Source organism: Pipistrellus kuhlii, unplaced genomic scaffold, assembly GCF_014108245.1.
Source record: "Pipistrellus kuhlii isolate mPipKuh1 unplaced genomic scaffold, mPipKuh1.p scaffold_m20_p_3, whole genome shotgun sequence".
Lineage (NCBI taxonomy): Eukaryota > Metazoa > Chordata > Mammalia > Chiroptera > Vespertilionidae > Pipistrellus > Pipistrellus kuhlii.
In genome coordinates, this window is record NW_023425529.1 from 162875557 (window position 1) to 162891994 (window position 16438).

Below are 16438 nucleotides of genomic sequence, written 5' to 3' on the forward strand. Positions count from 1 at the left end.
AACAATGGAGGAGACTGGGTCCCAAACAAGACTACCCTTTTCAGACTCATTCTCATCCTTATGGATCCTTTGTAGCAATGTTTACATTCTTAACAGATTCAAAAGGAAATAACAAGCTGGTAGATATTAGGCTATAGCTCTACTTTGCACTCTCCTACACCAGTGTATCATTTCCTTTGTGTCCTATGTCTCACTGTATAAGAGGAATTTCACCCAACTTTCCCCAGATCCACATTTGCCACACTCCAGAGCAGAGGTACCACAGCTATGGAGATGCAATCTGATTTTGGAGCTCTAATCCAAACTGATGCTGAAGCTTCAAGGTTTACAAAGTCTACTTTCTCTTGTCCTTATTTAATTCTTTCTCTTCTATATCTGCATGAGTCCAACTCAACTCCATTCACTTCCTGGGAGAGAGGACAATGAAATAGGAAAACGTGGTGACTTGGAAACAGCATCTCTCTTTACATCTCTTCTGTCAAATGTTGAATGCAAGAGTATTTGTCTCTCTTCCCAGGCTCACCCTGGGATGGAGTGAGTGGAAATCCTGTGACGAGGTATTCATTGAAATGGTTTTGCCAAGGGCAGCCATGTCCCTTATAGAGATTTTAGAGACAATGAAAAAGTAAGCCAAAAGTCCCCATAATGGGGTGTGCAGGAGGCAGCTGATTGATGTTTCTTTCTCTCTCCCTTCCTCTCTGTAAAAAAATCAATAAAATATACTCAAAAAAAAAAAAAAAAAGTAAGCCAAAAGAATAGGACCTATGCAGGGGAAACAGCTATGATATGTGAAAAATAATTACAAAGGGTTGTTCCCTACAGAAACAGAACTAGTTGAAAGGATTAATGCGGACCCAGCATGTACATACATGCTGTTCTGGAGGAGGCCAAAGCAGTTGACTTATAAACTGGCAGCTGTGTTGAATCCATAGGGAAATAAAGATACTACACGACAACTGACCACTAAAAGCATGGGTATCTCCTACTTTCAACAACTACCTGCATATTTCCCATTGTTTTGTCCCTCAAAGTGCAGTGTATAATCTCCAAAATAATTATTTCACTAGAAACAAAACAAAACCCTAAAAATAAATCTAAACATCAATTAAACCGTCTGTTGGATGCTTGTACAAAGTGGGTATCTTTTGGGTAACTTGTCCATCATTTTAGTTTTGATAAATAAATTAATTTTTACCTTTTGCAGGTAAAGAATTGTTCCCTTTAGTACAGCATAAAAGGTTTTCCATCCCCGCTTTCCTCTTGGAGCTAGAAAGGAAAAAAAAACAAAACAAACAGGAAAATTTTATTTGACAGAAATCAGTATTTTGGAAAGAGAACCTAAATGATCAACATGCTCCTGGTTTATTAGCTACCAGAACAAATAATGAGAAGTAAAACATTCTCGAGCTTTACCAGGTAACAGGCAGTATTCTAAAAATGTTTTCCATGAGTGATCGAATTTAGTCATCACAATAATCCGGAGAGGCAGGTACTAAGCCTCTTGCTTTTAGCAAAATTGAAGCACAGAGAAGGAATCTCTAATGATCACACCACAAGGACGAGGAAGCAGGAATCTGAACACAGAGGGCATGGCTCTCCAGTGTGCATACTAGCAGAGAGGACTTAAAAACTGGGACAGCAAAAGAGCACACTGGAAATACATATTAGTTCAAGAGAATGTTCAACGGGCTCATGTGCCACAGCCTTATGGTTTTGGTGAAGTTTCTAGGGAGCATAAGAAAAAAGCCTCAGAATATAAAAGGACTCCTGTTGGCATATTTCCCCACACACTCACCAACCAGATTATAGCTTTAATTATTATTAGTCCTACGCCAACCTGCAATACCTCTGCTGCAGGGTTTGCCGCTCTGTAACATAATTTCTTGTCTAAGTTTCTCTTTCAGGAGACTGTGAATGACCTGAGAGCAGGTATCCTTCATCTTTAGAATTCACAAAAGCTGGCATTCTCATAACATTTCTCCAAATGAAATTTTCTTTCAGAGACCTTTCTATTCCTTTTCCTTCTATTTTCCTGGACTACAAAGTCTGTAGAATTTTTCTATTGAGCTATATAATTCTCTCCCCCTTCCGCCCCCTCCCCCCCAGCTTGTCCCAAAGCAAAAGCACAGATTAGCAAAACGTTTATTTATTCTTAATTTTAATTTGGATAGACATGCCATTTTTCTAAACATGCCTATCCAAACAGGTAGGAAGGGCTACTTATCTTTATTCCTTTATCAACTATTTGGCTGCCTTTAGACTGTTTTTAACTTGGGTGCCTGATTAAATTAGGAGGTACATTATTTTTAAGATTTAAACCCTTTAAATCTCCTTTGACTGAAGACTCAAGAATTCTGAGGTTTGGAAAGTGGGTGAATATCCACCTACGGAACACGGTGCTCTTGCCAACACCATGCTGAGCTAGCCACCTGGAGGCAAAGGGACTCAAAACATCCGCTCTGCAGGTTTCCAGGGGAAATTAAAACATTTTGTCCCATCTGCTTTCCCTATGTAAGGGTTGAAAGTGTGTATTTGAAAATAAATTCTCATGAAATTACCATAACCTCCTTTATAAGGAAAAAACTACCATAAATAGAATCATATATCACAAATACTGGCTATTTTCAATGCATGTCAGTGCTGACATAGCGGACAGTGAAGTACAAGTGACCTTGGGCTGCGGGTGTTGCTGCAGAGCAGAGCCACAGCGTGGCAGAGGCAACTGACTAGAAAGCAGACCAGCTGGGACCTGGGCCTTGCCTTAAGCTTACCCTCTCAGCCACAACCCCTAACTGGGGAACTCTGACCGGTCCCTCAAACTCTTGGGACTTCAGCTGCTTAGACAATCCACATAACTTAAGGCAAAGCACTGGGGCTAATGCTGGAAAGGAATTTAGGAATATACCATTTTTGTTTCCTATAAGAGAAATATAGGACCTCTATTTTAAAGGCTTTCTCCAAAGCACTAAAACTAGTATAGTAGCATTCCTTCAGTTCTAAGACCTATAAGTCTACTTTTCTACTATCCAAGTAGAAATCTCCTCTCTATGAATCCATGCACATGTTCACAAAAATCTGTAACAGCTTTGTCATCCCCACACTAAAACTACTAGAAACAGATCCCAAAGATCTCTTCAACTGAAACATGATTTAAGACACTCAGGGGTGACCAATGCTAATGCAATGACCTTTAATCCTGTACTGCATTCCATCTCCCATAGAAATGTCAAACTTAATCTTGTTTTTGGATAATAATAATTTCGTTGTTTAAACTTAAAGCAAGCAACCAATCCTCCTAACAAGATAACTTAGAAGTGCTCAACAGGATATAGCCAGTGTGCCATAAAAGCACTGCTCTACATGACTTTACATGTATTCACCCCCTGAATCCACACCATAATTCTAAAAGTAAGGTACTATTACTACCTCTATTTTATAGATGAGATGGTGTGGGCATAAATAAGTGGAATTCAGGGAAGAAAGGGACCAGTAAGCATTCGAGCAGGCTGGGGAAGGCTTTCTGGGGACTGGTTCAATTGCCCTGATTTTAAAGCCACACTTACAGACACACAGGTATACACACACACACACACACACACACACACACACACTGCCTCTATGGCCTTTGCTCCCTTGGTGAGGCTCCTTGTGTTAAACACATGGGCTCAACACCAATGAATGAGGGGCATTGTTGCTCACAATGGTGACTGAAGAATGATAAAACTGATTGCATAGCACATATTAAGTATATACAATTGGGGAAAGAGTTGTTAACTGTAGTTACATAATGAACATAATGAGGGAGATTATTTATTAGAATCCCATTGTATCCTATTCAAAGGCTTTATTTATAAGGAGGTAGGAAGTTGGTAGGTAAATGTATTTTTAACAAATCTGGTTGTCTATTTTGAAAAGGTGTTAATGAGCTTAATCAAAAGATCCCATTTTACGCACTAGACCATGCTTTCATGGTCATTTCTAATATGAATACTCAAAGTCCAAAGATAATTGATTGTTTTATTTCTTCTTAAAAATACCAGAATCTTGAAATATTTTAATCATCTGCCTCCAACCTTAGATGATGGCATTTATTACTTTACTTAAGAAAAACAAAAATAAAAACTACTAAAAGGGACATCATTATTTTTCTATAAACTACCATTGTCTGTTTAGATTTACTCTCAATCTTTCTATTAGCTTTATTCATTACTGCTTTCTGTACCTGAGATGGATTTTTGTAGGCCATTTTCAAGTATTTCTTAAAAGCTATACTGAGACCCTTTTTTAGCGAGAATCTTTTGGTAGTATATATTTTCATACTTTTGTTCATATAAAATGTTTTTATTTCATTAAAAATTCTAGGTGGACAACTACTTTTTCTTATGACATTATTTTGCTATCTTTTGGCTCTCGTCATTGTTGGGATATCAATCTTGAGTGCAAATGTAATGTTTAAGTATAGTTTTCTTTTCATTTATCCCACTTGGTCTTTAGGTTTCCTCTGTATCATTTCCCAACACACTAGTCCTTACATCTTTGAATATTGTCTCTCCTCCATTGTGTCCATCATTGTAACCTCAGACACTCTAACATCTCACTCACTCCATGCTCTTTCATACTCTCTATCTTTTTGTCCCTTTGTACTACATAAAAGCTGTAATTATATCTCAGTCCTCCTCCTTGGGCCCCCAAATCCAGAGATGCCTTGAGGGTTTTAGTATCCCCAGAGTTAGCTTACTTCCCTAGATTTAAAAATGTTGTATTACTTTCAGATGTTTTATAATGGAAGAGTTTCAGAATGTGTAGGCCATCATGTTGCCAAAAACAGATTCTCTAGTTCTTTCTTCTTCCTCTTCTTTTTAAAAACAAAACATTTATTCACAAATTTGTAACCTAGTGAGAATTCATTTGGAGTAGGAGAGAGGAGAAATTAGGATAAGGAACACCAGTAAAAAGGTTATTACAATTTTCCAGATGAGAGAAAGAGGCCAAAATATGGATAGAGATGCACAATAAGAGAGGACAAAGAAATGGAAGGTCAGGGGAAGGCAGCAATGCTAACTGAGCACCTGTACAATGGTTTGGTACTCTGACACTGGGCTAGCTTTATAAATGTACCTTCTATTTGAGCCAAACAATTTTTCAGTTAGGGATTATGGCCTCTATTTCACATTAATGTCTGCATTATTAATTACATTTGCAGTTCTAAGAGGCAGAGTAAGCTACTGAGGAGGCTACCTACCTAAGAATTGCAAAGCTACTGTACAGGGCAATTCAGATGAGGAAACATAAGTTCGAAGGACACATTAAGAAGGGAAAACTTTCCAGGTGGCAATCCTTTGCGATGGTGGATGCAGGAAGCAGGGAAAGGAAGAAATGAGATGGGAGGGGAATGCAGGTCAGGTACATACTCTAATCTCGCAGAACTCCAGAGCCTTTAAAGGTCAACCTGCTCAAAGGTGTGGATCTCAGGCTGAGGCCCACTGCCTGTGTCTGCCCTCTCAGATCTCACCGCCCAGCATTTCTGCAGCGTAACAGCAGCAGCCAACAGTTACCAAGCACACACTGTGTAAGCTGCAAAAGCTGATGTGCATTAACTGAAGCCCACCCTTCCACGAGGAAGCCATTATTATAATTATAATAATTATTACAATAATTATAAGCTATTATTAATGTTATAGGTGTGGAATCGAAGACCCCACATAACCTGCAATACTTGGCTCCCCACAACACTGACCACTTTCACTTGGCAGTGTGGGGGTCCAGGGAAGGCTCCCCCCAAATATCCCACAATGGCTCATTGATTACTTTGATTTTAAATTACTTGATAAACAGTCAGTGCAAGAAGGGCACATTGATCCCTTCCTGCCTCTGTGAATGCAGAAATAAACCTCCCCTGTGAAGGTGTCCTTGCTCCAGCAGGGCTGGCGAGACACCCTCATCATCAGAGCTAAGAAATCCAGGCCAAAAAGCCTACACAAACCCTTGTCGCTCCTTTATTAATTTACTACACAAGCCCAAATGTGTAGAGTCCTTACTAATGAGCACCCACACCTAAGTATCATTGTCCTGTCATTTCTTCACAAATTTACTGTCCCTTGGTCTGAAAAGTATGAAAAGCTGGCTGGTACATCATTTCTGAGGGCATCATTTATGATCTGCAGTGCACATGTATTAAACTAATTTTTCTCTTGCTAATCTGGTCCTGTGTCAAGTAGTCCAGCCATAAGGATGCAAGAAGGGTAGAGGGGGAATTTTCCCCTCCCAGAGTAAGGAAAGACCAGTTAAACCAGACTCAGGCTACAATGTCTTGGTTAACTCTGAGATGTAAGGGTAAAATTCAAATTATTTAAGAGCTGATGTGGCATGGAAGCTGATCAGAAAAAAACACAGTCCAATCAGGATTAAAGGGATACTCATGGCAACAGTCTGTACAAATGAACCAGTACCCACTCCCTGCCTATCAGCCCCGGAGTGGGCTGTTTTTTACCCACTAAAGGTAAAAATAAGAAATAAAATAAGCAGGCTTCTGTGATTGTTATTTTATGTTACAAACACACAAACACACACACACACACACACACACACACACACACAGAATTTAATTTCTGCACAATAAAAAAATGCCCGTTGTTCCAAAGATGGGTGATATTGGAAATATTAAATCTTCAACATTAATTTTTAATCTAATTTTTATTATACATTTGAAGACATCTTTTTGGAACTATAGAGAAGAGTGGACAATATTTTGGCTTCAGTTATTATCACTGAACTTTGTAAAATAGTTAAATGCATAACTGGGAATGAAAACACAGGTTGTCAGCCTTCTTTTATAAAGAGAAAGGTATAAAATATTCCCAAGTAATGATACCTTCCAGAAATAAAAATTTTTAGAACTCTACCAAAAGGTATAAATTTTAAGCAAAAGTTTATCTGCATGCTGTACTCTCCCAACGTTAATTTCTTCTGAACTGAACTGTGAACAGCTTGTGTTTAAGATCTTCCTGTTCCAATTTTTATTTTATTCAAAGGGCACATAATTTATTCCTACATGAAAATCTCATCCTGTTTTGACCACTCCTCACTCTGGGTTGCCTAATTATCTACGTTTCCCTTTTCTTCACGTGTAGTAACAGAAAGACTTAATATGCATAGAAAGACAGAGCATTCACATTGCTTATTTTTCTTTTAATACACCAACCTTTCCTGTCTGTTGGATTGAAAAACATTCTTCCCCTGATGAAAATACCATTTCCCCCCTGAAGAGTAGAGAAGGTCAGTAAGCCATAACCACACTAATAAGAAAGAATTCTTGGGTCATGCATGGCCTGCCTACCAAAGCAGGCCCTCATAGGCCAGACAGCAAGGGAAATCAAAGATGTGATAGTTCTATGCAAAATACCTTCAACTTCTTCCTATTAATAAGGAGAGACATTTAAGATGTAATGCAATACCAAGAAGGGCTTTCCAAAATAAATCCAACACCTTGCTATATTGGAAACAAAGACATGCTCAGCAAAGCTCTTCTATGGTAGTACAACTGGGATACATCTATATTAGACCTGTCAAAGGCACAAGACATTTTTATTTTTTACTAGAGGCCCAGTGCATGGATTCATGCACTGGTTGGGTCCCTCAGCCTGGCCTGCAGAGATCAGGCTGAAACAGGCTCTCTGACATCCCCCGAGAGGTCCCAGATTATGAGAGGGCAGTTCTGGGGTGACACACCTAAGAACCGCAACTGCCAAGTCACTGTAATGAGTGTCTGCCCCTGGTGGTCATTGTGTGTCATAGCTACCAGTCAGATGGTTGTTTAGGCATATATATATACACATTATTCAAACCAGCTCTATGACCAGCTATACTTTTAATCCCATATTAATGATTAGTAAACTTGAAATATCTATAGGACTTGAGGTCAGGGAGTAAAAGAACTGAAATTCAAATCTAGGACTGTCCATGTACTGCATGCTCTCACCATAGATAACGCTCCATGAGAACTTTTAGATTGTTTGGTGAGTGTAGAATCATGAATATGGAACATGATGAACTAAATGATAAGTAGTGTCAAAGCAGAAAATTTAGGCAGTTTTTTTATCCCATGTGTAATAAATGGTCGGTCTTGAAGGAAGAGTATTGGACACAACACATCAAGTGTCACAAAGTTAAATGCCTATACAGGCTAGGATGATAATGCTTAACATGGAAGAGATACTGAAATAAACTATCAGCCATTCCCGGAGACTGGAGAGCGTACTCCTCTATCTAAGGAGCAATGCCCCTCAGTCTCACTGGATGACCACACTGGAAAATAAACCTAACCATCTGATTTTTCAGGAGAGGTTAAAAAAAAAACTTTTTTTTTAAATGCTGGTAATGAATTAAAATACTTGTTAAAAGACACTGTGGACCAAATAAGACCTGCCAGCAATGACTTGCCAAAAACATTTTTAAAGTTGCTCTACTTCCCTAGTGAAAATATCCAAAATTTGGGCAAAATTCTTTTTTTTTTTTAAATTTATTTTTAAAAATATATTTTTATTGATTTCAGAGAGAAAGAGAGAGGAAAAGAGAGCAACATTAATGATGAGAATCATTAATTGACTGCCTCCTGCAAAGAGAGCCCACAACCCTGGGCATGTGCCCTTGACTGGAATCGAACCTGGGACCCTTTGGTCTGTAGGCTGACACTCTATCCACTGAGCAAAACCAGCCAGGGTGGGCAGAATTCTTAAAGTATCTCTTTTAAGAGATAATCTACATTGGTAGGAAGCAAGCTCTTAAGTCTACATCACTGAGGCATTAGAAGGTACAACTCAGGCAGGGAGAGTTTGCCTTCTGTGGTTGGTTTGCAAAGGAGTTAGATAAATTAAAAGATGATAACCCTACAAAGCATTAAGTGCAGTTAAGGGTAATCCTTGCATATTTATCCCTAACTTTCTTTCATGAAATATCCTCAGGAGCCATCATAAAGCACTATTAAATCTTAATAGAGTAATTCTCATACTTTCAGATTACTGCTTGAAGTAATGAGTCCAAGCTGTGCACAACAGAAGTTACTGCGGGCGATGAGTCACACCACATTAAACAACTGATAGCATCATCCTAGGGTTATAGCAGAGTGGTAGAAATCAACTAGGACTATTACTCTCTTATTATTATAATAAATAGCACCTCTGAAAGTTAAGGCAATTGACACATTTTTGAAAAATCAGTTAGTCCTTGTAAGGTTTCTCTTTAAGACTGGGTGCTCTAATATGTAGTCAACCCTACTTTATGAAAGGAAAAACTGGGCAGCTTTAAAGGAGTCAGAAGTATAACCAATACCTATTATTTTTCCCAGAAAAAGATTTACTTCTTTTACGTGATAGGAATACATTTATATTGTTGATAGGGAACAGCACATGAAACAAAAGAGACTGGAAAATATCCTACCCCAGAGGACCCCTGGAGGGGAGCTATTCACTCTGGATGTGGTTCTATTTCTTTAAGAAGTGAAGACTTTTACCCCAAATGAACCTTTCTAGAATGGCACAGCATACCCTGGACAGGCAGCCAGGAGACTTGAATTTTATTCACACCCTGATGTCCATCCACTATTTCTCTGATTTTGAACAAGCCACCTAAAATCTCTGTTTATAAACATGCAAAATGAACATGCTATCATCTACCATAATCACTTTACAATGTTGTTAGATAAAGATATTAGGATACAGACTCTACACCTAAAGAGTCCCCAGACAGCAGGAGTCACATTAACGATCTAACTTAACACAACAGGATAAGTTGTAAAACCAAATGGTAGCATAGCACCGACCTAAGGAAAAGCACAATGAATTCTGAAAGAAAGGAAGAAGTCACTAATTCTAGTACTGAGTAAAATTGGGAAGCCAGAGATTTTAAATGAGGATTAAGTTTTCAGCAGGACTTTGAAGGAAAAAAAAGTGGGTTTCTTTTGACCTCCATCATCTCTACCATATATTTAGACTAAGACATTGAATTAAAATAGTAATTCTAATTATGGAAGTCTCACAACATGGCTAATTACCAGCACCTTTTATCAAGATTACTTCTGGACAGAAATGTCAGTATGTATTTTTTACTAGGTGTACCAGTTGATAATGTGGATTTCATAATCAAAGAAAACACAATTTCATTAGAAACATCAAAAGTGCTTTATTCAAAGTAATGTCCATCACTAGCTACACATTTCCCCCATCATTAGGTAATTTGTGGATGCTGACCCAATAGAACTTTTCTTGTTTTGAGGCAAACCATTCAGAGAACCAATTTTCCACTTCTTCATATGTTTTGAAGTGCTTCTCAGAAAGTACATGTGCTATCAATCAGAACAAGTGGTAATCTGAAGGAGCAAGTCTGGTGAATACGGTGGGTGGGTTAATACTTCCCAGGCAAGATCTTTCAATGTGTCTTTAACTGGTTTTGAAGTATGTGATGGTTTGTTATCATGAAGCAAAATTACTTTTTGCTTTGTCTTCTGGCACATTCTGGTCATTTACGATCAAAGTGTGATTCAAATTGATTATTTGTTGTCGGTAGAGATCAGTATTAATGGTTTCACCTGGTTTTAGAAGCTCATAATATACACACCCTTCTGATCCTACCAAACGCAGAGCATTATCTTCTTTCCAAAGTGATTTGGCCTTGCAGTCAATGTTGATGGTTGACCTGGGTCAACCCATGATTTTGTATATTTGGGATTCTCAAAATAAATCCACTTTTCATCGCCAGTCACAATTCAATGCAAAAAACCGTTGAAGCAACATTTTACTGATGACTTTTTGGTTTTCCATTTGTCTTTTGCTCAGTTGATGTGGCACCCATTTCCCTTCCTTTAAATCTTTCCCATTGCTTGTAAATGATCGGAAATTGTTTGCTGAGCAACATTTAATCTTTCTGCAAGTTGTTTTTGAATTTGACATGCATCTTCATCCAATAATGCTTGTAACGTTGTCTTCAAACATTTTCGGTTGACCTGGATGTTCTTTGTCTTACACATCAAAATCATTACTTTTAAAGCGTTTAACCCAGCATTCACAAGTATCTTAAGATGGAGCATGTTCACCATAAGCTTCCTGAAGTACATGATACCTTTTTCTTCAAAATAAAGTAATGAATTAAAACTTCCTGCAAATGCTCCTTTTTTTGGCACGAAATTCGACATTTTGAAGCATAAAAATATCTATGATGTTAACACCTTCAGAAAATTTGACATATGCCATTTAGAAGCTTGCTGTCAATACAACATAATAGCATACATATCAAATCACATATATTTCAACATATGTATAACTCAATCTGTTGGGGGAAAAAACCCTCATTATTAACCGGTACACCTAGTATAGAGAGCATCTGTTTTGAAATTCTGGTTTCACCTGAATGACCTTGGGCATGTCATTCAGCCTCCCCATGTTAACCTTTTTTTCTCTGTAAAATAGTATCTACTTCATAGGGTTACTCTGAAAATTAGATGAGCTAACATACACCTATCCTTAGAAGTGTATTCTTTTTAGGTTAAGGATACTGTCTACTAAAAAAAGAGCATCGAATTTTCATGCTAAGACACAAAGACTTATTTTTAAATTCCATTCATGCATTCTCATTTTTTTTTTCTATATTAAAGTCAATCTTTTGAGAAGAAACCCTCTCCCCCCTGACATTTATTGATGAATTTTTAACAGAAAGGAGGTACACCTTTCACCCTTAATTTAAGGGAGGGTGGAATGCAACATGCAACACATTTATTGTTTCTATTTTGTCCTGGGCCCTGCCTTAACATTGGAGAGGCCAAACGTGAATGTAAGCAATAAAAATAAATAATGGGAGAGGGGACAAAAGCTGACAGAGAACTTTTATAAAAACTTATAACTTATAAGCTACAAAAACATACAGACAACTGATTAACCAGGATCTTTCTCCACCCAGCTGGGAGAAGGTTCCCTGGCGGCCACCACTAGAGGCACAGGGAGAATGTAAATGTCCTGTGCTGAGGTGGGAAGGAGGGGCAGAACATAACGAGGACATAGCATCATAAGTTAAGGACACAGGAAGAAGTGTGAGGGCAGCAAGAAACACAATGACTCTGAGTATATAATCAATTTTCTGGAAACACAGAAGTACTAGTGTCACAAGAGCCTGTTTAGAATTTTGGCAAACGAACTGTACCTCCCATTCTCTCCAGCTAGATTATTCCTTCCCCAAACATCATCATGACCTGCCCTTTCCCTTTAATGAGGCCCCCCAGCCAAATGCTCCCTTGTCCTCCTGAATCACTCTGGGCAACAGGGCGCCGGCCCCCTCCCTTCGCTCTCTCCTGCATGAGTCACACCATCTGCAACATCACATACAGATTTCCCATTGCGCTCCCGCTGCACCAGAATGGAACCTCCAAAGATGTAATTTACTTGGTTTGTTTCTGTGTCCAGAGAGCAGATTAAAAACGTGAAAAAAAAAAAAAAAACAGCCCACAGATATCCTAAGTAGGTATGTAAATCATGTGACGCAGTAAATACTAAGATGTTTTCAAAAAGTGTTTCTCTATCATTTAGGTGAAGCACATTAGAAAACTCAGATCGCTTAAAGAGAAGAGAAAGCAAGATAAAGTTCTGGTACAGATTACTTCAACAAGATGATGTCGGATATGAAAAGAAGGAATTAATGAAAACCTGGGCTCGTAAGGAATATAGCCCAACAACTTAAGGTGGCTTTCCAAGAGTTATTAAAGAATGATTTTCTGTGGTGAGGGAATTCAAAATTCTAGAAAACAAACATGACTGCTCTGTCCATTTTCTTTTAAATTGAGGTATTTTTGATACGTAGTCTTATGTTAGTTTCAGGTGTAACAAAATAATTGGATATTTATACAATTTATCACAATTATATTGTGATATAATTCCCACAGTAAGTCATTAATATCTGTCACCATACTTGATTGCAATTTTTTTTTCTTTTAAGATCTACTCTCAGCAACGTTCAAATATGCAATACAGTATTACTGACTATAGTCACTGTACTTATAATTTAAAGAGAGATGTGGGAGAACTTGCTGTTTTTGAAAAACCATCTTAAAAAATTCAACACAGCAAAATGTTACTGGTGTTCTGTTAGGTTCATTGTATGTGAAAGGTATGAAACTCAACTCCAAGAAAATCAAGTAATTTATAGAGCTCATTATAAAATGTAGAGCAAAGTGCTAACATAAAATGTGAGGTTAAGTCACTACAGCCTAGCTGAGAAGCCCAGGTAACTGCTGAATCAGACATGTTAGCTTATCAAGTGACACCAAATCAGATTTCTTCAATTTCACAAGCACCTTAGGACCTAGGAGGTCAGTCAAAGGCACTGCTGAGCATGCATTCCCACAGAGAGCAATTCAAATAAGCCATCGTAACCAAGAAACAGCCCAGGGCCCATGGGCACCTTTAAAATAGGCTCCTGGGCGAAAGTTACTGCAGGTCAATAGAAATAATCTTGGTGGCAAAGCTTCTCCACACGGAAGCAGCATCTCCCCCGGAACCGCTGTCAGAGCACCACTCAGCACTGCTGCTCTGAGTTGTTCTGAGTCCATGTATTCTTCTAAATTCTCCCAATTGACTATGCCAGGGCTGCTTCTTCCTCAAACCCAGCCCACTGTACTAACTGCTGTGAACTTAGTTCTAGTTCCTGCTTTATTCTCCGCTCTGCCTGGCAGATGGAGAAGCCATGATCGGTTGTGGGTGTATGAGAGTGAGTCCTTATTGCAGAAGCCAGTGGCCATGTAGCCATCAGATAGAACAGTCTTCACATAGGCAGGCAGCTGGACACCGGCTGGTAAATACCTATCTTTCCCATAAAGCAGTATCAGGTGTCTATACCCACTGTTATTATCTGTGCAGTTGCACGCTTCCCCCAGTCTCTCTGTCATACATCATAGTGGTAACCTAAGCGCTCAGCTCCGTCTGAGCTCTCTTGCCTCTCCTGCACACATAGACACTACATTCTCTGTGCCTATCGGCTCTGCTTCTTTGAGCTCTCTTCTGCTCTGCCCAGCTCTCTCTGCTCTGTCCAGCTCTGCTCTCTCAGCTGCTGCTCTCTCTCACAGACTTCACACACACCATCCGACTAGCTGGTTAGTAACCTACTTTTACATTATTTACACAAAGAAGGCTTTGTGCCAGTAGTTACATCAATCACATTGGCTACTGAAGGGCACAATGTACTGTGCGAGTGCTGTGTCGCCTTGTAGTCGCTCATGGGATCTTGGTCTGGTTAGGATTCTCAGGCTCAGAGTCCTGAACATCCCGTTTAGGCACATGCCCAAAGCAGCCTTTGGCCATTCTGGTGTATTGATAACAAGGCCTCTGTGCTCTCATTGGCCTCGACTATCCGGGGACCTGGAGTGATTCCCACAACCGTGTTCCTCACTACAAGGCCGCTCAGCACAAGGGCTGGAAACAGACTACAGCCAGGACTGCACCTGACATTATGCCCTGCATGTTCAACTCTGCTTTTCCAGTTCAGATGGAACTTCTATTTATTTAGCATTCCAGGGAAGTCCTCATGCAAATTACCAAGTGCTGCCAAAACACGAACCCCTGTTTGTTAACTGTCCCACTCAGCCCCACCCCCAATTAAGATATGGTAAGAACAGTACCACACCCATAGATAAGCACATTTTTAAGAGATGAAAAATACCCTCCCATCCTGCCCTAAGTCTTTTTACTGATAATCATGCTATAATAAATGTTTGTTATATTTTTTCTATTTGTTCTTTATTTTGAAAAAAATTTTAGGCATAATTATATTTCATGAGGGCTTTAAAATATCCCATTGCATTAATGTCTATTTTAAATAAAATTTTAACAAAATATTGATTTCCCCTGATAACATCCTATATAATAAAAACGTAGTATGCAAATTATCCCCTCTACGAGTTCTTCTGGGAGTTCTACCAGAGGGCAGGCTGGCAGGGGAAAGGGAAGGAGGCCAGGGGAAGGGAGGGAGGCTCTGGCCAGTGGCAGTGGCAGGGGGAAGGGAGGGAGTACTCGGCTGGCAGCCAGCAGCCAGCAGCCAGCAGCCTCTAGTATGTTGTATTTGTCTAGTGTCAATGGCAAAAATGAATAAAAACCTAATGGAAAATAGCAGGAAAAACACAGAAAAAAAGTATAAAATCACCAGTCTCATCAACAAAGACAACCACGATTAACATTTTGGTATATAACCTCCCAATCATTTTACTATGTACATATCTGCCATACAATTGGGATATTGTCTCTTTTAAAAACACACAACTGAATTACTGCAAATAATGATAATGTGTTGCTTGCCCTACCATACTTTACTCAATGACTCTTTTAGTGGCCAGTAAGCAGTTTCCAAGATGATGACTACGATGAGATGATGATATTCTGTAGCTACAATAGCGATTAGGTTCTTTTTATGGGTCTCTGTATTAAACACCTTAACAGGCATCATTTGATCTTTCTCACCTTAAGGTTTTTGAGTACTGACTCCCTTGCTGGAATAATCTTGTCCACAATCTTTGTATCCAAATATTTTTATGGCCTTCCTTTTGTAATCCAGCTCTGCTCAGGTATAGTCTCTCCCTCCTTTTTCCCCATCAAGAGTGATGTACTGGCATGAAGCTGGTGCTCAAAAGTGTTTTCTAAAACGAACCAATGACCTATCTGATTTCAAAGCTCAAATTCTTAAGTCTATACAATCCAGTGGTAGATATTTTGTACATAAATTTCTATCATTGTCATTATTTCCTTTAGGAAACTAGTATTGTATTTTTAATTTCAAATCTTCATCAGATTACTGTAATAAAACATTATATTACGTTACATAATGATAACAAAGCCATCAAGATTATTTTCTTCTTTCTCCTAAATGTTAACTGAACCGAAATTGTAAACAAAATGAGTCACCAGTACAATAAGAATAATCAGATGCCCTGAAAACAGTGCATTCCTCTTTCAGAAGGAAACGCAACAAAAATTCTGGACACAGATGATTTTTTGGTGCTAAAAAACTGCAGTCTCTATTCCCCGGGTCCTGTCAAAGTAGTACTTCTGAGGAGAAAGGTGGGTGGCCTCATTTAACTACTGCAAGGAAGGGTGGATTTTAAGACATGAGTGAAGGGATTAGTCAAAGAACACATATGCACAACCCATGGACACAGACACACACCAGTATGGTGATGGCCACAGAGGGCAGGGGGGTTTGGACTGGGTATAAGTGGACAAAGGGGGAGAGAGGGAAGATAGGGACATCTGTAATAGTATCAATTATAAAAATGAAGTTAAAAAAAGAAAAAAAAGAAGAAGCCACAATAAGATACAGACTCAGAGCCTGTGAGAATATTATAGTCCTTGAATACAGCCACACTTCTTATTCTCAAACTAGTCTCTCCACTCTACCTTCCAGTATCTTAATT

At 38.9% G+C, this 16438-nt stretch overlaps 1 protein-coding gene across 9 annotated transcripts in view; it reads right to left on the reverse strand.

The window, feature by feature from the left end:
* PSD3 (pleckstrin and Sec7 domain containing 3) overlaps positions 1-16438 on the reverse strand; it is a 405289-nt gene that overhangs the window by 45076 nt on the left and 343775 nt on the right. For all 9 annotated transcript variants that reach the window (XM_045588820.1, XM_036457454.2, XM_045588822.1 and 6 more), the window contains one exon: positions 1196-1266. In XM_045588820.1, the coding sequence (XP_045444776.1) occupies positions 1196-1266 (71 nt within the window). The remainder of the gene's footprint in view (positions 1-1195; positions 1267-16438) is intronic.